At 37.8% G+C, this 25,096-nt stretch overlaps 4 protein-coding genes across 6 annotated transcripts; 2 read left to right on the plus strand and 2 right to left on the minus strand.

Moving 5' to 3' along the window:
- The first annotated feature begins 569 nt into the window (after positions 1 to 569).
- Positions 570 to 6,348, plus strand: LOC112738149 (kinesin-like protein KIN-14C). The gene is made up of 18 exons (XM_029291575.2): positions 570 to 1,619; positions 1,734 to 1,891; positions 1,987 to 2,082; positions 2,168 to 2,369; positions 2,605 to 2,738; positions 2,817 to 2,900; positions 2,985 to 3,062; positions 3,155 to 3,250; positions 3,361 to 3,390; positions 3,476 to 3,814; positions 3,902 to 3,983; positions 4,088 to 4,183; positions 4,270 to 4,446; positions 4,527 to 4,633; positions 4,721 to 4,883; positions 5,009 to 5,855; positions 5,940 to 6,046; positions 6,146 to 6,348. Exons 1-18 carry the CDS (start codon positions 1,499 to 1,501, stop codon positions 6,205 to 6,207), a joined length of 2,979 nt encoding a protein of 992 aa, XP_029147408.1. The 5' UTR covers positions 570 to 1,498; the 3' UTR covers positions 6,208 to 6,348.
- A 764-nt stretch (positions 6,349 to 7,112) lies between these two features.
- On the minus strand, positions 7,113 to 17,547 carry LOC112738148 (uncharacterized). Of its 3 annotated transcripts, none has more exons than XM_072211797.1 (4): positions 17,393 to 17,547; positions 8,170 to 8,271; positions 8,031 to 8,079; positions 7,113 to 7,869 (listed from the first exon to the last, which is right to left on the minus strand). In XM_072211797.1, the coding sequence occupies exons 2-4, from the start codon at positions 8,247 to 8,249 to the stop codon at positions 7,573 to 7,575; spliced, it is 426 nt and encodes a 141-aa protein (XP_072067898.1). In that variant the 5' UTR covers positions 8,250 to 8,271; positions 17,393 to 17,547; the 3' UTR covers positions 7,113 to 7,572. The 3 variants fall into 3 exon arrangements, with proteins under 3 accessions (XP_072067898.1, XP_072067897.1, XP_025644249.1); XM_072211796.1 differs by lacking the exon at positions 17,393 to 17,547 and adding an exon at positions 8,434 to 8,653; XM_025788464.2 differs by lacking the exon at positions 17,393 to 17,547 and having other exon boundaries at positions 8,170 to 8,427.
- A 2,416-nt stretch (positions 17,548 to 19,963) lies between these two features.
- On the minus strand, positions 19,964 to 21,475 carry LOC112733669 (uncharacterized). The gene has a single exon (XM_025782708.1). The coding sequence runs from the start codon at positions 21,473 to 21,475 to the stop codon at positions 19,964 to 19,966; it is 1,512 nt and encodes a 503-aa protein (XP_025638493.1).
- A 2,734-nt stretch (positions 21,476 to 24,209) lies between these two features.
- Positions 24,210 to 24,816, plus strand: LOC140177571 (uncharacterized). Its single transcript, XM_072210698.1, has 2 exons — positions 24,210 to 24,636; positions 24,773 to 24,816. Exons 1-2 carry the CDS (start codon positions 24,210 to 24,212, stop codon positions 24,814 to 24,816), a joined length of 471 nt encoding a protein of 156 aa, XP_072066799.1.
- Positions 24,817 to 25,096: the final 280 nt, after the last annotated feature.

Consider the following 25,096-nt stretch of genomic DNA (forward strand, 5'->3'; position numbering starts at 1 on the left):
AATACCTTTAAACCCTTTTTTTTTTCCGCTTCTTTCATTGGTACCTATAAGATGAGAGTATATTCTACTCTCAAAATTTAGATTTTGAACAAAAATCCCAAACTTTAGGCTGTTGATGAATGTCAATTCGATGGAATATCAAAAAACCACTATAACATATTGCATTATGAACTTAATTTTAATGGAGCGTAAAGAATTTTATACGGTAAATTAATCATATTGAAACGGTTAGATAATTTTTTAGTTTTAAATATAAAAATTAATTACTTATATGTAAAACTCTTTTAAATTCTTGTATTATTACTTATTTGTAGAAATTCTGTTATAATTTCATGAAAGTTAAATAGTTGAAAAGAAAATATATTTGGCTAATAATAGATAGAATGTTAACCAAAAAGAATAAAGAATGAAACAAACAGGAGACGAAATGTCCATATGTCCAAGATTATGAATTATGATATGGTACATAGTATATACAAGATAAGATGTGCATTCACATGACTCAATAAAAGGCATTAGGTAATTAACAGTTTTTTTCTTTTCTATTTTTTTTTTATTTCTGCATATGACTCGTTAAAATAGCAAGTAAGAATGGAGTCCAAGGTTGAAGACTGTTTCTTTGAGGAAAGGAAGAAAGTCTTAGCAACGACAACACAAAAGTAGCGTTTGACACGTGGCATGCGTGTATAAGTTGCGTGGTTTGGCGGTTGGTCGTGTGGCGCTGGTACAGAGAGAGACTTCCTCGCCTATTCTCCCGCCACTATTCTGATCTTCTCTTTCCCGCTCTCTCTTCTCGCACTTTCCCACCAACGTAACGCACGTAACATTCCTCAACAATAGATAACAAAAAAAAAAATATGTGATGAATTAATTTGTAAAAATCTGGTAATTGAATGGACTCGATCTCCTCTTTTGACTCTCTTCTCTTCTTCTTTTTTTTTTTTCTCTTGCTTTTTGGTTCTCCGGGATCCTGTTAAATGGCAATGAGAAATTGTTATGAAAATTAAATTAATGTCATAATGAAATCTTTGAAATTTAACATGTAGCGTTGGATTTTCGGCATCCATATCGCATGCACAATAAATTTGTTTTCTTCAGCACCGGCCTTCCGTGGCCAGCTTCTCAATATTTCTTCTTTGGGAAGATGATGGCATGTGCTCATCCCTCAATCCAATTAATTATAGTTGCATTAAGATCTTTGCTTTTTCTGTTAGATAGATGACACATTTTCTGGCCCTCGATCTGCTTATTTGATTGATTGATAAAATGCCCTCTATTAGATAGTTCGTCTTGTTTACATTGCGTTGCATTCTGTGATATAATTAGTTTACACTACCGTGATTCTAAGTTCTAGCTTTAACTTCGATTGGGATGGATTGGATATTAATTTCAGCTTTGGAGAGCTTTACAGGAAATGTGACGATTCCTTGCGAATTTGGTTGAAACATGGCTCAATGAAAATCTGAGGTTGATTGTTCCTCCAGGGACATAGCTAGTAATGAATAATTCCACATCAGAGAACCACAATACAGAATCCAAAGAAATGGGCAGCCCAAAGCCCATTTCTACTGGAATTTGTAAAAATGGTTTTATAGTCTCTATTCATGGCGAGGTTGAAGGTATGATCGATGGAAGATGGGACTTAACCCCTTCTTAGTAATTACTAATAATTTGCATTTGATGTACTCCTCAACTCAAGGTTTTATTACTTGAACATTATTAATTATTTTCAGCGAAACATCGATTGCTTTTGGTTCAATGGATATCTACCCTTCTTCCTTCACTGAACTTACCGATAAATATCACGGACGATGTCTTAAGAGCATGCTTGAGGGATGGTATCGTTTTGTGTCAGATACTGAACAAGCTTCGTCCAGGTTCCGTCCCGGTGGTAATACTAATTTTTTTAAGCTGGAATTAATTAGCATTAACTATTGATTTTAGATGTTACCTCTCTCTCAGTTTGGCTTAGCTTCCCTCTTGTAGGTTAGTGAATTTGATCATGAAGAAAATCTAAAATCGTTTCTGAAAGCTATGGATGCATTGGGATTGCCTCAGTTTTCAATATCAGACCTGGAGAAGGTATAAGACACATGCATTCTCACTTCTCAGTATAGATCTTATATACAGAACAACATAAATGTTGATGTAATTGGTATTTGTGTAGGGATCCATGAAGGTCGTTGTGGATTGCTTGTTATCACTCCGAGCAAAGAGTTTGCAGAATGTTTTCTGGGATAACAATTCTTCTACCACTAATTCCAAAGTAGGAAGCCCTCACGGGATTACAGCTCCCAGTGTTCCATTTCCACCATCATCCGAGACGACCACAAAGCACCATCGTTCCCTGAGTAGCCCATTCTTGACAGGTGGAAAAAACATATCTCCTAAGACATAAAACTTGCATGCAGTTGTCTTCCTGTAAAGTTGATAGTTGAAAACCGTTAGATAGCAGTTTAGTCAAATATGTCAAATTGTCGAATGGTTCTTAGCTATTAACTTCACATTTAGCTATTAACCTCACATTAAGATAACTATACTTGAATCTCCATCCTGAGATATGTATCTGCTATCCTGCAATTCATCAAGTGTTACTCATTGCAGAGTCACCAACTTCATTACTGCACCAGGGTCACAAGTTCCACGAGGGATACGAGGTGTTTCAAGGGAAAGAAGAAAGTTACGCAGATCTTTCTCCAACAAAAATATCAGAAATGGTGAAATCAGTCAGTTTAGACGTGAGTTCAATCCACATTTGCACGTTGGTATGAATGTAATACAGCATCATTCATATGTTGCAGTATCTGATGTTGCAGAATGCTCCAACTCAGTCACTTCTGGGTGTTGTGAATGGTATTCTTGAAGAAACCGTTGAAAAACGAAACGGTGAAATGCCTTATGTATGTATGGCCTTAACAGATTTCTGGTTTGTGTTGCACATTGTTCATTTCGTTCATTCATTAATATTTATGTTTGTTATTCAGCGCGTCGCCTGCTTGTTGAGAAAAGTTTCCCAGGAGCTTGAGCGCCGCATGTCAGCCCAAGCAGAACATTCAAGAACTGTATGCCAAATACACTTATTACTACTTTGACTTGTTTTTCTTTCTGCATGGATTTCATCATATCACTTTCTTGACCTGTCCTGTGCCTTCAGCAAAGCAATCTTTTCAAGGTTCGTGAAGAAAAGTATCAATCCAGAATTAGAGCACTTGAGGCGCTTGCGGTTGGAAATAATATAGAAGAGGATGAGGTATCATAAGTAACTCTGTCTAGTACTCGTTATGTCAGAACTGTATCCCTTTTAAATTCTTTCCATATTTGTTAGAGTTTCTATTTATCAGAGGGAACTTTGTATAACAGATCATTGCTAGCCAGCTTCATCTGCGAAAAGTAATGTTTTCTTACTTTGCGTGATTAGCAACATATACACCTCTTAGAAAAGAGGTTTTCATTCGCATATTCGTGTTAAGTGCAGGCTGAGAAGTTCGCAGTGGAAGAAAATAAGCCTGATGACAGGGATTTTGAAAGGTCCATGAAAAAGCAGGAGGACAAAATTTTGGAAATTTCAGCATTGACCGAAGATTTAGAAACAAGCAAAAAAGCACTTGAATTAAAATGCTCACGATTAGAAGTAGAGGCTATGGAAGCTAAAGCAGAAATAGAACAGAAAACTAAAGCATATGAGCAGCAATTAGAAGAATGGCGCAATAAGTGTAAAGAGCTTGAGTCTTCTTATGTTTCAAAATATAACGAGTGGAACATGAAAAAGAACCAGATGCTAAACGTTGTAACTTTTCAATCTAGTAAGCTAGAGGTACGCTTACAAATGTGTTGATGTCAAATATGATATTCACGATGCTAAGCATTATAATCTTGTGTGCAAACTTTTGAAAACTTGCAGATAATGAAATTATCTTGGGAGTCCATTAAGCAAGATGTTATGCAAGAGCAAAAGGTTTATGCAGAGGAGTGTAATCAGTTAGGTATGTTCTGTTGTTCACATGTCATGTTAGTGCTCACTCTTCCTATTTTATTTTACACTTTGGTTAACAAGAAGCTGTTAATCATTTTATTTTAAACCGCTCAGGTGTAAACCTTAAATCACTGGCGCATGCAGCCGAGAACTATCAGGTTGTTGTGGCTGAAAATCGAAAATTGTTCAATGAAATCCAAGAATTAAAAGGTGCCATTATCTTTGCTACTTTTATTCGGGATCATCCAATGTAGGTGAATAGGGAATTCACATAATTTCTTTCTTTTTGGATGCAGGAAACATCAGAGTGTATTGTCGCATTAAACCATTTACTGCTGGGGCCAAAGAAAAACAGTCCATTATAGAACACATTGGAGAAGATAATTTGGTTGTGGCAAATCCCTCTAAGCAAGGGAAAGATGCTCTCCGGTCATTCAAATTCAACAAGGTTTTCGGGCCTGACGCAACTCAAGGTTCAATTCTGTATACTCAGGGTTTTCTATTGAGTTGCATTGTTCACAATCTGATGATCGATACTGTTTGAATGATGCAGCGGATGTATACGCCGACATACAGGCACTTACAAGATCAGTTCTTGATGGATATAATGTATGCATATTTGCTTACGGTCAAACTGGTTCAGGGAAAACTTACACAATGGTATGAACCTTCCCCGCACATGTTAATTTAATGCTATATAATTGAAGGAACTTCGTTCTGATTCTATAAGATGGAAACTTTTGTTAGACTGGTCCAACCGGAGCAACTAGCGAGAATCTTGGTGTTAATTATCGGGCTCTGAATGATCTTTTCAGACTTTCCACGAGTAGAACGAGCTCCATTGAGTATGAGATCGGAGTTCAAATGGTTGAGATATACAATGAGCAAGTGCGCGATTTGTTATTAAATGATCATTCTCCTAGACAAAGATATCCTTTTTCTTTATATATATGCTGCATATGTATTTAAAAGAAGACGCAAATAATATATATTTTGATTTGTTATGCGAGTGTTGTTTCCTTGATTTGCACACACTTGGGATACTTACTCACTCGCAGCCAGAAGGATTGGCAGTGCCTGATGCAAGCATGTTCCATGTTAATGCGCCTTCAGATGTGATTAAGCTAATGGACATTGGACTAAAAAATAGAGCCATAAGCGCTACTGCCATGAATGAAAGAAGTAGCCGTTCACACAGTGTGGTGACGATTCATGTTCGAGGGAAAGATTTGAACTCGGGTTCTACACTGGTTGGTAATCTTCATTTGGTGGATTTGGCAGGAAGCGAAAGGGTAGATCGGTCTGAAGTAACCGGAGATAGGCTTAGGGAGGCACAACATATAAACAAATCACTGTCTGCATTTGGAGATGTGATCTTTGCCCTCTCCCAAAAGAGCTCTCATGTGCCATATAGAAACAGCAAGCTCACTCAGCTACTCCAAGCTTCTCTTGGTGGTCACGCAAAGACGCTCATGTTTATCCAAATCAACTCCGACGTGAATTCGTATTCCGAAACAATGAGTACTCTCAAGTTTGCTGAAAGGGTTTCTGGAATTGAGTTAGGAGCTGCACGAAGTAATAAAGAGAGCAAGGATGTGAAAGAATTAATGGAACAGGTGGCTTCTCTGAAGAACAGTGTGTCGAAAAAAGACGAGGAGATTGAGCGGCTACAATTACTTCACTTTAAGCAACTCCAAAGACCAAGCACAAGCAGAAGTCCGAGGGATGAATCTCTCCGACGAACGAAATCCTCTATTGGAGGAGACAAAACTCCTCGGGAAAGCTGGAGTTACACAGATGCAGACTTTGATGAAAGATCCAACAATAATTCTGATTATGGTTATGGTTCTGAAAGCTCAAAATCATCAGATAAGATGGACAAGTGAGTAGTAGTGCTAAAGAATTATATATATATCAAGTTCAGAAATGATAGTGTTGATTTCTTCTTCTTGTTTTTATTATGCAGACCGAAAACATTACAAAGAAGCGTTCAATCGATGAAGAAAGCATCAGTGCGAGTCCCATCTCCCACGAAAACACAAAGGGACCCTCCTAAGATGTCACCAGCTCCAGGTGGGTATGTCAAACTCAAAGTCTCAAACTAAACTTGCAACTCTCCATTTTCTTCCTCGCATACTTGTCTCTCAACTTTATTCACAAATTTCATTTCAGGTATAAGGAAAAGCGCCAGTATTGGCCACCTAAGACAACCAGGTTCAAAACGGTGGCAGTAACAGCCACACGCTAGTTACCATTATATGTATATTCTTTTTCACTATCTTACGCGCATATTGCAATTGTAAATATATATCTATCTATAACACTCAAGAGTGTAGTGACCAATTATATATTATATCATATATTCCATTGACTAATTCAGAGGCGACTTTAAACGGGAAGCATAAAATGCTACGGTACCAGTGACAAATAACTTACAAGTTCGATTCTCAACCTGCTCACCCTTGATCTTGGAGAAAACCTCTTCTCTTACAATTTTGCAAAACACATTGATCCTTTGAGAGTCCTACAGCGCAATTATTGGCGTTTCAATAACTACACTCTTGAATCGTACACTCATTTCTTAAAAGAAAATAAAAAAATTGAGATGCTTGGACAAGCAAATTACAATACTTTTCGTTTCGTTTTTGTGTGTGTTTTTTTTGGTTTTGTTTATTGAATTGACAATTTTGCCATCTTGCGAATCCCAGCTGGGTTTGGAGTCCTTTATTTCAGGGATTTTATTATTATTATAAGCTTCCAAGTTGCAAATTAATGAACAAAACTGAGGTCACGAGGGCCCTAATTTAAATTCATGATGTCTCAACCACTAACCATCAAAACAAAAATATACACACTTGTTGTCGGTTGCCCTAAACGCTTTGCTTGTGTTTGCGACATACTCACATGCACATTACATTCCCACTAGCTGGCTCGTCCTACCCCTGTCTCTCATTCCAGAAAATCCATTACATTATAATACAAGACAAATCCCCCTAAAATCTGACCATCATATGCGCTCTTACCTTTTTCAGTGGTAGATTACTTTGTATACACAACTCAACTCTTTAAGGTTAGGTCATCATATCAAACAGGCAACACTTTCCCAAACAATCAAAAAGCATAATAATATACACACAAATTTCAAAGATTAATTCTCAATTTCCTCCAAATTACAATTACAAAAGTAGGAGGACGTGACTCGCAGACACAGCCCAATTACAGAGTCTCCATAAAGCCTAACAAGGGAGAAAAAGAAACAAGAAGAACAAGAACAAGGATTTTGCTTCCCTTTTTCTTCTTCTCTCTGCATTGACCTCTTCTTATTCATCCAAGGAAGATGAAAATCCTCCTTTTCACATTTATACAAGACATTACTAATAAACAGAAACTTTCATGGACCAATATATACATGTAATTCACACTAAACAACACTGAATAAAGATTAGCTCCTCTTTCCAAAAAAACAAACAAAAAGAATCTCCTCTGCTAATTTCAACTTGGTTGATTTAAAATCCTCTACCTTTTCTCTGCTTCCTGGTTATTAGACTATTGGAATCACCCTTTTTCTCCTTTTTTGTTCTTTACCTTTCAAAAATGGTTTACGCTACCGCAGAGATGCTGCAGTTGCTCCTATCTCTGCTAAGAGACTCAAAACCTACAATCCTGACGGCAGCCGGCGCGTGGCCAAATTTCATGGGACCACAGCTTCTCGGCGCCGATGAAGATGATGGAGAAGAGGATGGCATGGTAAATGGACTAAAATTCCCATTATTACCAAATTGTTCATCCTGTATTACAGGGTTCGAGGCCCTGCTTGGTGGAGATCCGCAGAAAAACGGTGGCGACGCCGCCGCCACTTCCACCAGATCCCCGGTTCTTTCTGGGTAGCAGCCTCCCTGGAAGAAGAGATATTTGGTATCAGAAGGAACAACACTACATAGGAAAATCTATGACCAGATTAAAGATTGATTTAGTGGATCTATCAAGAAATCCTCTCTTTATTTCACCATATAAATGAAACACAGAATCTCAAGATTGAGGCAGGAAATAAGCTAACCTTGGGGAGGATGATGTCCAGAAGGTCAGCTCGAGCAGGTGAATGGTAGCTGAAATATTTGAGGCGACGGTTAGAATTTAGAAAATGAAAAGCAACTGATTTAGTTTAATCTTAGGGTAGGGAGATAGAGATACTATACCTGGTGGGGGAGGGGCAGGTGAAGAGAGGCAATCGACGAGGTTTAGGGCAAAGCAGTGATCCTCCCATTCCCATAGTCATGTCCTCGTAGCTCTGTTGGTACCTGCAGCTATTCATCATCTTCACTTGGTAGAGAGACGGAAAGAAAGAAGGTACTCTAAATCTGAGAACGTGAGAACAAGAACAAGATTGATAGATAGATAGATAGGGGAAGGGAGATAAGAGCAAGAAGAGGGGGGACTTTATTGGGAGATAGGATTCGCACCACACGTGCTGCTGATGCTCTCATTTCTGTATTTTTGACATGTTTTCTCTGTTTTGCCCTTTGTGATTGGGTTTCTCTTGAGGCAGATGCAGGTGCAAGTGTTAATTGCATTGTCCTTAGATTCCAGTTAGATGTGTTGATCACAACGTGCTTGCATTTATTGTGCCTCTAACTACAATCTACAACTAACATCTCCCTTTCCTTTCCTTCCTTTATATAAACTTCCACCAAATCTAATTTTATGTATATATTTTATTTTATTTTTATTAAAAGTAACTCATAAAAAACTTGTTTGGATGTCATTAAAATATGAAAAATATATTTTTAAGCAAATATTTTTTATTTTTTAGTATAATTGACAATTTTAGTAATAAAATACAAAATAAACAAATAAAAAATATTTTTTCTAAAAAGATATAATTTATCTCTTTTTTAAAAAATTTACAAAAAAAAAGATATTTTTAATATAATAAATAAATAAATAAATACTTTTATGTTATACCCAAATATAATTATTAGATAAAAAATATTTTTACATAAAATATCTAAAAATAATTTTAAAAAAAAAACTTAAAAAAACTCTTTTCATAAAAAGTTAAACAAGAAATTTTTTAAATAAAAAAATAAATATTTTATTTATCAATCTAGGTAAGTTATAGCGTTTTTACGAATTTCTATTCTATTACTTATTTTATTTACAGTGTAAACGAGATAAGATACCTGACGAAATCCATGTATCACGTTTGCACGCGAGATACGTGGGGGATAATGATCAACACGTATCTCGTTTATACTATAAATGAGATATGCACAATCTTATTTTGTTTACATTATAAACGAGATAAATGCAAAGTTATGACGTTTTCATTATAAACGAGATACAGTACGCCAAATGTTGAGCAGCTATAAAAGGATATGCAACTATTTGTATTCTCCACAAATATTTTACTTCTTCTTTTCCTCCGTTTTTCTTCCAAATTTAAGAAAAAATGCCTAGTGGTAGTGAATATGTGGTTGTGTGTATCGCAATTGTCATATGAGAAACAATAACACTAGGGTAATATTTGAGTGTGATAATCCTATTCTGTTGTGCACTCAGAGAGTAAATTCTTTGTTTGAACTAAAGAATCTAATATTGAGGAACATCGGTGCTAGCGGGATCAAAGAGGTTGGAAGAGTTGGGTATAGGTTGCTAGTACTAATAGAAAATGAGATTTTTCAGTTTTGTCTATTTTGACTTCATGGCAATGAGCATGTGCGCCTCATGTTTGACATCTACGGGAGAATCATAGCGGAACAAGTGATGGAGGTTTCTGCGGAGGTTGGTAATGTTAGTGGCGATTGATCTAGCTATTCGAATTTTGTTTAGGATGAACCATCTCTTGCACCACCACCGTTGCACTGTGCTAATCCAGTGGTAGACATGGATGTGGACGGTGAGGAGTCTGATGAGGAGTATATTGCCGATAGTAACGATAGTGGTTCTTCTGAGGATGATGATGAGGAGGAATTTGTGCTGGAGACTCTGGTGGACGCATTAGTTCGGTATCTTCTTTCTGTCCCGCAACCAATTTCAGCCTTATCAGTTGTACCCAGTCACTATTATGCATTGGATCTGGATGCGATGCACGAGAAAACTCTATTTTCCAATATGGGTGAGAACAATTACATCATAAACAGTAGTGTAGAGTTTAGGATTGGTCACAGATTCAAAAGTAGAGAGACAATATTGCAAGGTGTGAAGAATTATAATATCTATAGAAGTGCTGAGTTGTCCCGACCCAAAAAGAGTCATGACCAGCGCTCAAGAAAATTGTTCCTAAGCAAGCCCGACAAGTCCGTATTCAAATTAAACAATAAAATTGTAACTGTTTTTAATAACCTTAGAAGTATGAAAAGTAGTTTAAGAAAAATAAGTTATACATTATTTGACAATACAAAATAGTTTAATATGACAGAACAACTCTATTTGTGAAATATGAAACACAAATATCTACGAATTTGACAAAAGGGATCACTATCTTTAAAATTGCTTGCTAAGAAAATTGGGAGACAGTACTAATATTAATACATGTGACTGAAAAACATAAGAAATTGATAGAGTAAATTTTGTAACTCAATGAATAAATAGCATATCTATAACCCAAATGAGATCATATAAATAATATTATCAAAAGTATATTTTTATTTAAAATATATTATAAATCATAGAATGAAGTAAGGGAATATTCAATCTAAAAGTCAAATCAAATCAAATAATACACACATAGGCGGCTTTACCTCTAACAGTAGTCATTTTCTCTTATGTATCCATACGCTATAATAGATTTAATGTGTAGTCTATACGTTAGGTTAGCAACATTCTTACTAACTGAGGTCTGAGTCAGATGCATCTAAATTAACGTCATAATCGCCATTAGCTATAATATTTTAGTTTGAGTCTTTCAAACCAATTCAAGTCATATTAATTTCAAGTAAGACAAACTATTTAATTCTTCAAACACGGATCATTAAACCAAATCAAATCAATAATGTTTCGAATAATTTTATTTCAAATCATAAAATTTTTTTAACACAATTCATCAATTTACAACATATAAAAAAATATATAAACCAAAAATATTTTAAATTTTTCAAAATGTGCGTATAGTTTGATAAAATTAAATATTTTACTGCTACAAAATTTTCATAAAATAAATTATATATAGTCTCATGTGTGTATTTTCTAAAAATATAATTTTTATAAGGTAATTATTCAATTAAAATAAGCCAATTATTATAATCAAATCATATTCTTCAAATATTAAGTTCATAAATGTAGATAGAAATAATTATAGAGTATATTCAAAATAATTATAAATATAAAACCTACTTACAATTTGGTGTCAATGAATCAAAAACAACTCTATATTACTAAATCATTGTTGATACCCAACAACTCTACAACCCTAGAAATAAGGCAATGATAATATATATATATATATATATATATATATATATATATATATATATATATATATATATATAAGCTAATAATGTTATTAATTTAACATAATCTTATACAATTTGACAAAAACTCTAAAATTCCAACTATATGAAACCTAATTCGGATTTTTTAATGCCCATATATATACACCCATCTAAAGTCAGAAATATAAGTAATTATTGAGTTAGGAATAGAATCTCGGATATTGGTGAAGTCAAGTTTAATTGTGGTATATATTCTTATTTATCATGACTACTTTTGTTATAAATGCCTACCGTATATATTTTATTTTGTTAGGGAGGTGCTTAAATTTAGAGGTGTGCACACCTGTTTAGTTCCCACCATGTCTCAAGATTATCCGTTGGACAACAACCTCATTTGTAGTGTCATTTTGTCCCTCATATAGTCCAACCCATCAGTCAGTATCCCTGTTCTACAGGGTGCAGTTAGGCAAAGCTATCACTTTAGGCCCTTACACAGAAAAGTTTGGATGGTGAAGCAAAAGGCCATTGCACAGATATACGTGAGTGAAAATCACGCAAGCATTCACCCACTGGCTTTCTATCAGTGCATAAGCTAAGGTGGTACGCAACGTTCTGTAGGGTAATGGTGTACTCACCCCAATGCAGGTGGAAAGTGTGGGTCTCTAGACACCAACGCTTTACAAATGCAGTAATCAATGAGTTATCAAAGACAAAGTCCATGAACTGCACTGTGTTACCAAAATTAGCCTCCCTTAAGCTAGGGAGAATGACGTCTGGTGGTGCAAGAGTGTGGCTTACTCACCTAGGGACTAGTAGGTATTGCCTCTGTTAAAAGAAAAAAATATTTCAATAATAAATCTATTTCAATTGTAAAAATTTTTATTTCAAAATAAAAAGATAAAAAGTAATGATAAACAATTATTTCACATTTCAGAATAATTAACCTTAAAAATTAAACATTTAAAACATTTATCAAACATCATTGCAATAAATATCCAATAAAATAAGTTTTCTAGCATATTCAACATTAAAATTAAAAACACAAAATTCGATTTCAACAAATAAGAATATGTAATAAACAGTAATAAGTAAATTAAATTAAATTAATTAATTAACTTTTATTAACAATACATTTCACACCTAATAAATGTTAATAACATGCCAACTAATCTATTTTTGGGATTTTTTATTTAAATAAATTAAAAATATTTAATTTACTGAAATAAATAATTTTAAAAATTATTACGAAAATATGTAGGATGACTTATCTCATTTATAGTGTAAATGAGATAAGACAGTGCGCGTGACACGTGTATATCTCGTTTACAGTGTAAACGAGATACATATAAACTTATCTCATTTACACTATAAACGAGATAAGATTGAGTCACGCCTATATATAGATATCGTTTACAGCCTTGATCTAGGTCCCATTTTAAACTTTTCCTCCATTTTCTTCTCTCTTCTATCATTTTCTGACTATATTATCGAGTAAGACGAAAATGGTCCGCGTGGATGCTCGTGATCCGGACATCAATAGGCTGAATGCCACATGGCAGTACGCCCGAGCAGCCGACTTTGCGGTTAGTTTTATTATCTTGACATTTATGTTATCCTATATATGTATAGCCATGGTTAGGATACTTGTCAAGAACTAAAATACAATTTGTAATGTTAGCAACAGGGGCCTAATAGAGAATAATTCTAGGAATGTGGTTATCATTTTTCTATAATTAAGTTGTTAACTACATAATTATTAATTTGGATATTAAATGTTGGGGTAGATATTTTTCAACCGTTGAAGTTTGTTTATTCGGTACATGTCTTTTAATTTGTTAACTTAGTTATTAACTATCCAAGTTTGATAATTAGATTATTAAATTAAAGGTTGATAATTAGATTGTCAATTACTTGAATTTTGTATTTAAATAAATTAAAAAATATTTTATTTACTGTAATTAGATTATTAAGTTAAAGTTTGATAATTAGATTATTAATTACTTTACCGAATATTTTTATTTTACTTAACGTATTGAGAAAATATCTATTAGTTAAGTAAGTCCATGTCAACGTAAAAAGTTGTATTGACATAAATTTAGTACATACGTATAAATTTATGTTAAACAAATGTATACAATAGTTAAGTCTGTTTGATATATCGATGGACCAATACAAATTTTTAATAATTGTGATATTTTTATCTTTTGTCAGAGGCCTCGCCTAGTTCTACTCTGGCGAGTGAGTCACGCGCTTCGACCACCTAATACCATCGTCTCGTATCTGAGGGAGGCTGGGTTCAGCGACACGGTGCCTCTCAGGGACTTCATCTTCAACAACTCCCTGATCACGACAGTCGTGGAGCGATGGCGTCTAGAGACCCACACGTTCCACAACAGTCATTTCAGTTTGTCTGGACACGTACGATGACCCTGCCTTGCAGGCTATGTGCCCGCCATGGTTTATCGAGGAGGCAGAATGGGGGACATGGATGTCCGTTGTCCCCCTCATCTGCTTCAACATCGTCGAGTTTCACCAGGTTGACCGGGTAAAGCGCCAGTTCAATGGAGAGCAGTTAGTTCCAGGTAGGGGTGGCAAACGGGTCTAAATCCGCTGGGTCGGCCCGCATAACCTGCCAAAAAAGGCGGGTTGGGCTAGAAAATTGAGACCGCCAAATAGCAAAAGCCCACCTAACCCGCATCGCTTAAACCGCGAGCTTTGGCGGGGTGGGGCAGGCTTCCCCGCCGGGCTTAATATTTTTTGGCAAGGGGTAGTTTTACAATTTTTTTTTGCCAAAACCCAACTTCTCCCAACCCAACTTACAAGAGAATGAAGATGAAAATTGAGTGTTTTAGATTATGTTTATTTTGTTTTAGAGACAATATTTATAATTATATTTTGGATTATATTTATTTTGTTTTGGGAACAATATTTATAATTATGTTTTGGATGAAAACTTGGTTTATAATTATGTTTATTAGATATTTATAATCATAAAGACTTTAATGTTTGTGAATATAAAAATTATAATTTGTTTATACTTTTAAAAATTATAATAGTTAAAAGTAAAAAATAAAAGAGATATTTTTATGCCTTTATATATATTATTTAATAGTTAAAAGTAAAAAAAAAAAAGAGGATATTTGGCGGGCTTAGCCCACCGGCCCACCAGCCCGCCGTTAGACGGGGCGGGCTGGGATTTTGGGACCGCCTCACTAGGCGGGGCAGGGTGGGCTTCCCCGCTTGCCACCCCTAGTTCCAGGGACTCCGGTGAACGTCGACAGGTTTCTGACATCCACAGGACAAGGCGAGGATGTCTAGGAGTCTGACATACTTGTTGACTGGTATGACGGCTGGAAGGCACGATTTGCAGAGGGCCGCAGGATCTTTATTCAGCCTTGCTTCGACTACAGGCCGACCCAGGAGTATTGGGATTGTTACTGGGTTAGAAACCTCTCGGGCCAGGACGTACTCGATGATCACAGGCTATTTGATTTACCTGTTGACGTCCAGCCTATTGTCAGCCAGTCGAGGGACGTTCTTCACCTTCCCAAGGACGTCCCTGATCGGCGTTGGCATGCCAAGGAGGTTTGGAAGGACACCCGACGGCCTGTTAGGAGGGAGAGGGGTGTCAGAGAGCGCGGAGTAGGTGCAGGGACTGGGAGGAAAAGGGTCAGGCCTCGTTGGGCGCGGTTGGACGTGGAATCTAAAGGGGAGGTAGAGTTCGAGAAACATGAGGAGCACGGGGACATCCCACCCGGCGACGATGATTCACCACTATGAGGCACAACAGTAATGGATTCTCACACTTAAATATCACCCGCATTGTCACTATTTATCATACGACAATTGTGATACACACAGACAACTACATATCCACTATTATTGGAAAATTTTTCCTATTTTTTGGAAAAAAAAGGAGGAGAAGAAGATATGAAATGCTTGTGAAGAATGCCAAGAGTTACACATCCTTTTGTAGCTATTGAAAATTTATCTTACTGTATCTCGTTTACGCGGTAAACGAGATAAGCCATCCTACGTATTTTCGTAATAATTTTTAAAATTATTTATTTCAGTAAATTAAACTTTTTTTATTTTATTTAAATAAAAAATTCCTTCCATGTTACCATAATATAATCTATTCTACTCATTTATAACAACACTAAATCTATAAAAGGACCCTAACTATAATCATAAGCTTATTTATTTAAAAGATAAAACCAACAACACTAACCTGAAAGTCGATCACTTCCGTGATGTGTCAAGTCGCATGCAGGTAGTTGATATTATCTTCCATGCATTTGCGCGCATCATAATATCCGAGTACGCCAAAAATATCAAGAAAACGTTCGACAAAAGGAGAAATGAAGGTTAAGAGGAAAGGAAAGTGCCAATTCAGGCACTATGAACTAGTTACTTATATAGGTATGTCTCAGCCTTTTCTCATTTATAGTATAAAAGAAATAAGAATGTGCATATCTCATTTATGTTGTACACGAGATATGTTAAGTGTCATAACACGTATGCAAACATAATACGTGAACTTCGTCACATGTCTTATCTCGTTTACAGTGTAAACGAAAAAATATACACAGTTTTATTTCGAGATAAGTAATATAATAAAAATTCGTAAAAAAACGCTATAAATGATCTATATTGATAAACAAATATTTATTTTATTTATTTAAAAAAATCCCATAAACAAATCCAGATAAAGAAGATAAAATTTTATTTTTTATATCATAACAAATATATACAAAATAAATACACACAAGAATAATAAAAATATCATTTTCTTAATAAATGTTTACCTCATAACAGGAACAATGATATTATCATTAAATTACTGGTTTTTTAATCTTATAATAGATTAAATTTAAATAAATAAAAACTAATTAGTAAGTAATTATTATTTTATTATCTGTATATATTTGTGGAACCCAACTTTTTTACTTTAATTCAGAAATATTAAGAAGGGATATTATCGAATCAGGTCCTTTTTTGTATATGTAAATATGCATAGATAAAATAATTTCAAATTTTATTAAAATTACGAGGTACTACGTCTGATTGATTTACTTCTTTCGTTGCCTGAATTATACTCTCTATTAAAATGTGTGTATAGTAAATATGGTATTTGACTCCTTCAAACTGCGTCTTTTTTAACCATCACATTAGGGAAAGAAAGCTACAAATATCAGCAGTGTGTGTGTGGACATACATGAGATTAAAAAGTCTAAAGCGATAGCCATATCCGTATATTATTCCATTGGATCGAAATTAAAGTGGAGATGGCAAACAGCACTTTGAATTTTGGCATCAATGGCAGTTGCTCTACCGAGGAATGAGGATTGATACAAGTGGTGGGGATCCCACACCCTGCCTTTGTTCCTTATTTTTTGTTATTCATTTGCGTTTCTTCCTCTGGATTCAACTATATCTTATTTTTTTTAAAAATAAAATCACATAATAGTTACTTTTAAAAAATATTGGTGGAATATACAATTAAACCAAGGAAAATAATCTAAGAGACTAAAAACTCAAAACCCCCTCCCCCACGCGGCCACGCCCACTAAAAAATATGTATAATAACTTATTTGAGCTTCGAATCAATCTCCACATAAAATTCAACGGTATTATTATGAGTATTGATTAATTATTTGATTAAATTGATTCGAATTTTGACTCAGTCATATGAAAAATTCAAATCCCTCTATCAAGTATAGCAATTGTAATTTTTCTTTTAATCAATGAAGGTTTTGATGTATATTAATTTTTAATTTTCGCTGAGAATAAAAAGAGATATCACCCAAATCCCAATCCTATATTTCTAAAGAGATAGACGCGTATTCCCACAACCATGCATAAGTAAGGAAACATCACAAATAGTACTAACTAATAGTTATCAATGAATACAGATTTCTGGATTAAACTAGTATTCTATTTTCTGTTTTTTCTTATAAAAACAACAATAAGTGTGTACGGCTTATACCTGAGTGGGTGATGAAGTTTGAAGGAGATGAGTTCCCCGCGTGTCTGAGAAAAGATTGTCTCCAACCAAAAATAGTGTGGTGATACCTACAAAAATACTTCGACCACTCGCTCAAATAAAAAAAGTTAGAGAGATATTAGAATTAGGATTAGTGTGCTGTATTTAAGAGGAACTCCCATTATATAGTGCGTCTCAGTTAATTGGAAAAAAAAATTTATCTTTTTCTTGTCATTTTTTTTATTAATCATATCTTTTAATTCAATCGGTCAATAATTAATCTGTTGTAGATCTAAATTTCATTTAAAGATCTATTGTTAATAGAAATAGATCTATAAAGAATGAACAGTGACATTTTTTTTTTGAAAGAGGAGCTCAACACATAAAGTGGAGCATAGAAAATCCAACTGTAAGACAAAGAGACAAACTCTGTAACCTACAATAACATATATCCTTTTGTTATCTCCGGCATTGCCATCAACAACAAAAGGGATCCACACCCAACCACTCCTTATAGCTCAGAAAAGACATGTTGATAATCTCCTCAACTCCTTTTCTTTTGTTTTGGAAGATCCTCCTGTTCCTTTCCAGCCATAAGTTCTAGGTGATCGCACAAAAACATACCATCAATTTCTTGCACTCCACCTTCTGTTGTGATATCTCTGTCCAGCTTAAGAAATGCTCCTTCAACGTACCTGGGCAAGACCATTTGTCTACCAACATATGATAACCATGCACACCAAACTTGCCAAGCAAGATTACAGCCAAGAAACAAGTGGTGACCAGACTCAATACATTCGTTACATAAAACACACAAGGTATCTTGTTGGTTAATAGCCCCAAACCGACTCAGTCTGTCTTTTGTACTGATCCTACCAGTCAAAGCAAACCAAACAAACAACTCCACTCGTGGCGGGACTAGACCTTTCCAAACAGTTTTAGTAAAACTGTAACTTGTGATATCCTCTGGGACCATTTTCGCCTGCATTACCTGCACAAAGGAGTTAGTTGAATAAATTCCATGTTTATCATATTTCCACACAATCCTATCCTCCCTGTCATGTGCAAGCCTGACCAGCCTTAGAGCATCATGTAGCTGGTTCACTAGATCTATCTCCCATTGGAACAGTTGTCGTCTCCATTGGAAGTTCCATATCCACTCTAACCCATCCCAAAACCCACAATCCTCTATCAGTGATCCCTTTTGGTTTGAAACAGAAAAGAGTCTTGGAAAGCGATCTTTCAACGTACCTCCAACAAGCCAGACATCTTCCCAAAAGCGAGTACCTCTCCCATCCCCCACCTCCATAGACAACCCAGTGATCATCATCTGTCTCACTTCTTGATTCGTGAACTGTAACTGACCAATATCCCTCCACGGCCCCCACGAGCAGGTATTTCTTGGTTGGCTAGGGGCACATTTGGATCCAGGTTATTGCATGAGCAGACCACCTTCTTCCACAACGGACACTCCTCTTTCGAAAAGCGCCACCACCATTTAAACAGAAGAGCTGTGTTGCGGACCACAGCATCTCCAACTCCCAATCCGCCTAACCTTTTAGGAGCCAGTACCACTTCCCACTTAACCATAGCCATACCGTTCCTCCCGTCCTCCTTACTCCAAAGAAATCTTCTCTGCAAGGAAATCAACTTCTCAGCAACAGTCCTGGGCATCTTATATAAGCTCAAATAATAAACTGGGAGGCTATTCAACATAGATTTGATAAGCACCAACTTGCCGGCCTTATTAAGGGCCTTGGCCTTCCAAAGGCTGAGCTTTTCCTCCACTTTGTCTATTACTGGCTTCCAAGTCTTAACCAACCTCGGGTTAGCTCCAAGTGGGATACCCAGGTATTTTACTGGAAGAGTGGCATCCTTACAGCCCAGTACTCTACACATACGTTGTACCCACTGTTCGTTACAATTAATAAGAATCAAGCTAGATTTATCAAAATTAATGCTTAAACCTAACATCAACTCAAAGCAATGAAGCAGCCTCCTGTAATTCTTGATGGACTCTTCCTCAGGTGGGCAGAACAGTATCGTATTATCTGCAAATTGAAGGTGTGACAACTCTATATGATCTCTCCCTACCAATAACGGAGATATACGACCGTTCCTGATAGCCTCTCCAATCATCCTATGTAGCACGTCAACCACAAGTACAAATAAGAAAGGGGACAAAGGATCACCTTGTCGCAGCCCTCTTTCCATCTTGAAAGGCTTAGAAGGCGATCCGTTAATCAGCACTGACATAGAACACGTACTGACACATTCCATTATCTAGCCCCTCTATCTTCTTTCAAAACCCATCTTTTGTAGTACAAGGTCCACAAAGCTCCACTTAACTCTATCATATGCTTTCTGGAAATCCAGTTTTATAATTGCCGCTTCATTCTTCCTGAGCTTGAACCATTGGACAATTTCGCACGCAATAAGGGCCCCATCATGAATCTTTCGGCCTTTGACAAAAGCACTCTGTGTCTCACCTACTAGCCCTAGCATAATTGCTTGCATTCTCCTTACGAGCAACTTCGAGATCACCTTATACACACACCCCACCATGCTAATAGGTCACAGGTCCTTGATTTCCTTAGCACCAGTAAACTTAGGGGCTAGCGCCACCCACGTAACATTAGAATCTGCCGGTAGCTTTGAACATTGGAAGAAATTCAAAATTGCTGCCGTGAATTCATTGCCAATTTCATCCCAGCACTTCTTTATGAAGTTCATGTTATATCCATCGCTTTCTGGAGCCTTGGATGATTCACAATCCCACACTGCCTCTCTAACCTCCTGGGCTGTCGGTAGTACCTCTAATGCCTTAGCATCCTCCTCACTGATCACTTCCACCAGACCATCTCTGAAACCCACCAACGGAGACCTCTCTTGGTGATATAAGTTTTTGTAGAACTCATTGATGGCTATCTTGATCCTAGCTTGATTCCTTATCAAACGTCCATTAATGACCAATGCATCAATCCTATTATTCCTCCTTCTTGCAGAAGCTAGGTTATGGAAGTATCTTGTATTTTTATCCATGTCCCTCGCATGCATAGATCTTGACATCTGCTTCCAATGTAATTCTTTCCTCACATACCATTTCTCACAGCATACAACTAATGCCTTTCTTCTTGCCTCCACTGTTCCATCATAAACACCATTGCTCACCATGTCATCTAACTTTTTTATCTCTTCCTCAAACTTCGTAATTTTCTTGTCCATGTCCCCAAAATTAGCTCTATGCCATCTTCCCAATGGACCCGTCAATGCCTTCAATTTCTCAGTGAGCTGCATCTCTCCTAGCCCCCTCCATTCCTTTTTGACCATCCTCAGAAACCCTTCATGCGTGAACCATGAATCTAGACTTTGAAATGGTCTCGGACCGTCCCTTGGCCTCTTATCTTCTACTATAATAGGACAATGATCTGACAAGCCCCGTGGCCCCCCTCTTAGACGAGTTTCAGGGAACATCTCAAGCCATTCCAGGCTAACCAGAGCTCTATCAATACGGCTACAAGATCGCCCTCTAAACCATGTAAACCTACGGTCCGTTAGCGGCAAGTCCACCAGGCCCATGTCATTTATCCAATCCTTGAAGTCTTTTGCCGATAGAGGTAGCCTATCATTGCTTCGCCTTTCCTCCACCTGTAGTATCTCATTAAAGTCCCCCAAGAAGCAACATGGACCCTGATACAAACCGGCTATGTAGCTCAATTCCTCCCGCACAACAAGTTTTTCATCTCTTGAATGCGCACCATAAACCAAGAAGAAAGCACAGTTAACACTATTTTCTGACAATATCCCTTCGACGCACAACCACCTCTCCCCTTTATAGAAATTTCTCATATTAAAGAAACCATCATCCCATACTAACAAAAGTCCACCAGATGCACCATCAGACCCCACATATTCCCATCCCGCACCATTCCCCCAAATTTTTAAGACATCAAATCTGGTCACTATTTGTCTTTTAGTCTCTACCAGGCCTAACAAATTCAACTTATATTTTCTCTTTAAGTCCTTCACCATCCTCAACTTCCCATCGCCCCTTAACCCCCTAACATTCCAAGAACTCAAAATCATCTTAAAATTGTATTACACACCTTTTTGTGAATTTTGGGCCTACTCTTTCTTGCTTTAGCCTTCTGTTTTGCCAGTCTTTTCTTTTTTGCAATTTCCTCATTCTGTTCTTGAAGAATAACCATGATGTCATCTTCCTCATTATACAGCATGGCTCCTGATTCTTTGGCTAGTTCCCAAGTCATTTTATTTTCCATCATCTGCTCCTCCAGTCCTGGATGCTCTGAGTTTCTGCCGTCGTCATAATGGTCATGCTCTTCTTTTCCCAAGTGGTCCTGTCCGTCACCCAAACCCTGTCCACCATACTGATCCGAGAGCTTTCTGTCCCCCAAGGAGCCTAATCCAAGACCTTTATTAGCTGATTCTTCCTTATCTCCACCGCGACATCTAGAATTAGAATCGTTATCTAGTACAGTGTCCACACCTTCATTTACAGCCTCAACCCCTAGTAGCCCTTCATCCCTCATCTTAGGCCCATCAACCCTTTGTGCTTGTTTTCTACTATTTTGGTCTCCCGCTACCACCGCTCGGCTCCCTCTTCCATCTTTCATGCCACCGACAGCTCCGGTTACCCACTGCCCACCATCAACTGGCTGGAGAATGGCTTCGTTGATAATTAATGGCCGCTGCACTCTGCCTCCATCACCATGCGCATGTCGGGCCTCTCCGCAGGCTGCACGGACTCCCTGCATCCGGATAGCGTCCACCAAGCAGAGCTCCTGATGCGAGCCACCACCCTCCAATTGACCGTGTTACCTGCATCCAGCGCAAGGGACTTCCACGCAAGCCATATCACCATCGCTCCCCAATGCACAAGAAGTCCCTGGCAGCCGTGAATCAATGCCAGACCCGGTTCCTTCCATTTGGTGTTCGCTGACCCGACCCAGCCCACGCAGACCTTGCCCAACAGAGATCTCAGCAACGTGCTCCTTCATATTAGGATCAGTTCGTGGTCCCTCGTGGCCCATTGCACACCTACTATAGTTAATAGCACTGCTGGCCCAGCCCACCTTATTATATGTAGCATATTTTTGCACCTTACCCAGCCCATTATGGTTACCCATATAGCTCCAAGGAATGGTAGCCTCTGAATCCACCTCGTTGCTACAATCACATCCCCCAAATCTGCCGAGTATTCATTATTGCCATCAATTGGCTAATACGGTATCAGTTTTTGTTGATAGTGGCTTGAATGGTCATAACTCCACTCGTTCAAAATCGACTCTGAATTTACGAATCTACCCTCATCTTCAACCTCCTTCCGTCGCACCTCCGTAGCAACTATCGCTGCCTGATCACCATAGTCTACCATTTTTGTTGGCCCTGTAGACGTTGTAGCTACACCCTCATATACCTTTGTAGTTTGATTTTTCAATTGATCCGGTATAGCACCACCATTTGCCACATTGTCCACATTACATTGCAGGCTATGAACTTCTCATCCCTCATCTTTTACTAATACGTCAAATCTACTGGTGCCTATAGTAATATGAATAGTGGCATTGGCCCCCAAAATTTTAAGGAACTATATTTATATATAAGATATGTATTTAAAAAAATAAAAAATATTGTATAATTTAGTAATTTTATATGTGTTATTTTTCGCTGTATAATAGATTTATGTCTCAATTATTTAGGTTACTAATTGTTCATACCTTGACCCAACATTAAGGCCCAAATCCAAATGAGAGGCCCAATCCAAAAGATTGACCCTCACTCTACACCGACCTTCCCCCAAGAAGTCGGTTCTAACTACGACTTGCTCTAAGGAAGTCGGAAGTGAAGATTAACTGGCAGATAATACTTATTCAAATAAGTAACTGCCCCCAAAATCTCTCACCCACTTCCAGGAGCTATATCTCAACTTCCCTAAGATAAAGGGACGGTTATCCTCCATAAAGGTGGAACTACTTCAACGGTAGTTATTGGTTCACCACTATAAATACACTGACACCCCTCAGGTATCACTAAGTTCCAATACTCTCTAAACATGCTTAGACCCTTGCTGACTTAGGCATCGGAGTGTCTTTGTAGGTACCACCCCCCATTCTCTCTCACACACAAGTCGGAAGGAGGCTCCCAGGCACGAACCTGCTCGAAGGCTTCCTCCACTAGACGATTGGGCCACCCGACGAGTCTAGCTCATTAATCTCCAGTTACCCATCGTAACATTGGCGCCGTTGCCGGGGACCCAAGAGATCAACCAGTAATGACGGACAATTCACCCGAAGATAGCCACACAGCGTCTGATTCCGAGCAAGAGAATTTGGACCTTGGGAACAACGATGCAGATATAGCTGTCCACCAAGGGGTGACTAATCAGCATAGAGAGGGTACCTCTGGGTTGAAAGACCCAAAGGCAAACTCTTCTAAAGGGCACGAGTCAGGAAAATAAGGACAACCTCATGCAGTTGATTTCATGAGTTTGTTCCACGGCCACCAAGGGCGCTTGGAACAGTTGGAACAAGAACTGGAACGGCAGCGAGAGGCAGAGAGAAACTTGAGGAATGAGATAGAACGACGAAAAGAGCCAGAAGAAAAGCTCTTAAGGTTGGAGTCCACTCTCAAGAGTCAAAGTTTCCGTAGCGACCGAGAAGATTCTCCCTTGGGAGGAGAAGACCTATTTAGCAAGGACATAATAAGGGCAAAAGTTCCAAGGAACTTTAAAAGCCCTGATATGGACCTCTACGATGGAACCACGGATCCGAAGCATCATTTAAGCAATTTTAAAAGTCGGATGTACCTGGCCGACGCTTCTGATGCTACTCGCTGCAAGGCTTTCCCGACCACCCTGATGAAAGCAGTGATGAAGTGGTTCGATAGTCTTCCTCCAAGGTCAGTCGCTAGCTTCGACGACCTCTCGCGAAAGTTCCTGATGCGGTTCTCCATCCAGAAGAACAAAGTCAAGCACGCACCGAGCCTCTCAGGAGTAAAACAAGAGGTTGGAGAACCTTTAAGGGACTACATGGAAAGGTTCAACAAAGTGTTCCTGGAGATCCAAGACCTACCCACGGAGGCGGTAATTATGGGCCTAGTAAATGGACTTCGAGAAGGTCCATTCTCCCAGTCCATATCCAAAAGGCACCCGACCTCCCTGAGCGATGTACAAGAGAGAGCTGAGAAGTACATCAACATGGAGGAAAATGCCAGACTGCGAGAGCCGAGTTGGTGGCCTGGGCATTCTCACTCCTCAAAAGAGAAAGAAAGAGAGCCCAAGAAAAAAGAGGAAGTCGGCCCCGAAAGGTCTAGGAGATATCACTCCTATACTCCTCTAAGATTTTTCTTAGATGATGTATGCAGGAAAATCTGCCATACTGAAAGGCTACCACCCCCTAGACCCATAAAAAAAAGGAGGGGGGGGGGAGGGAGTCGTGGTGACTACTATGAGTACCATAAAATATATGGTCACTCAACGAATGATTGTTACGACCTTAAAAACGTGATAGAAAAGTTGGCCAGAGAAGGTCGGCTCGATAGATATCTCATGAAAAGGTCGGACCATTATGGAAAAAGAAAGCGAGACAACAAGGACCGAAGAGCTCCACCACCGCAGACCCCGGAAAGACATATACATATGATCTCAGGAGGGTTCGGTGGAGGCGGCCTCACAAAGTCATCTCACAA

Source organism: Arachis hypogaea, chromosome 13 (assembly GCF_003086295.3).
Source record: "Arachis hypogaea cultivar Tifrunner chromosome 13, arahy.Tifrunner.gnm2.J5K5, whole genome shotgun sequence".
Classification (NCBI taxonomy): Eukaryota; Viridiplantae; Streptophyta; class Magnoliopsida; order Fabales; family Fabaceae; genus Arachis; species Arachis hypogaea.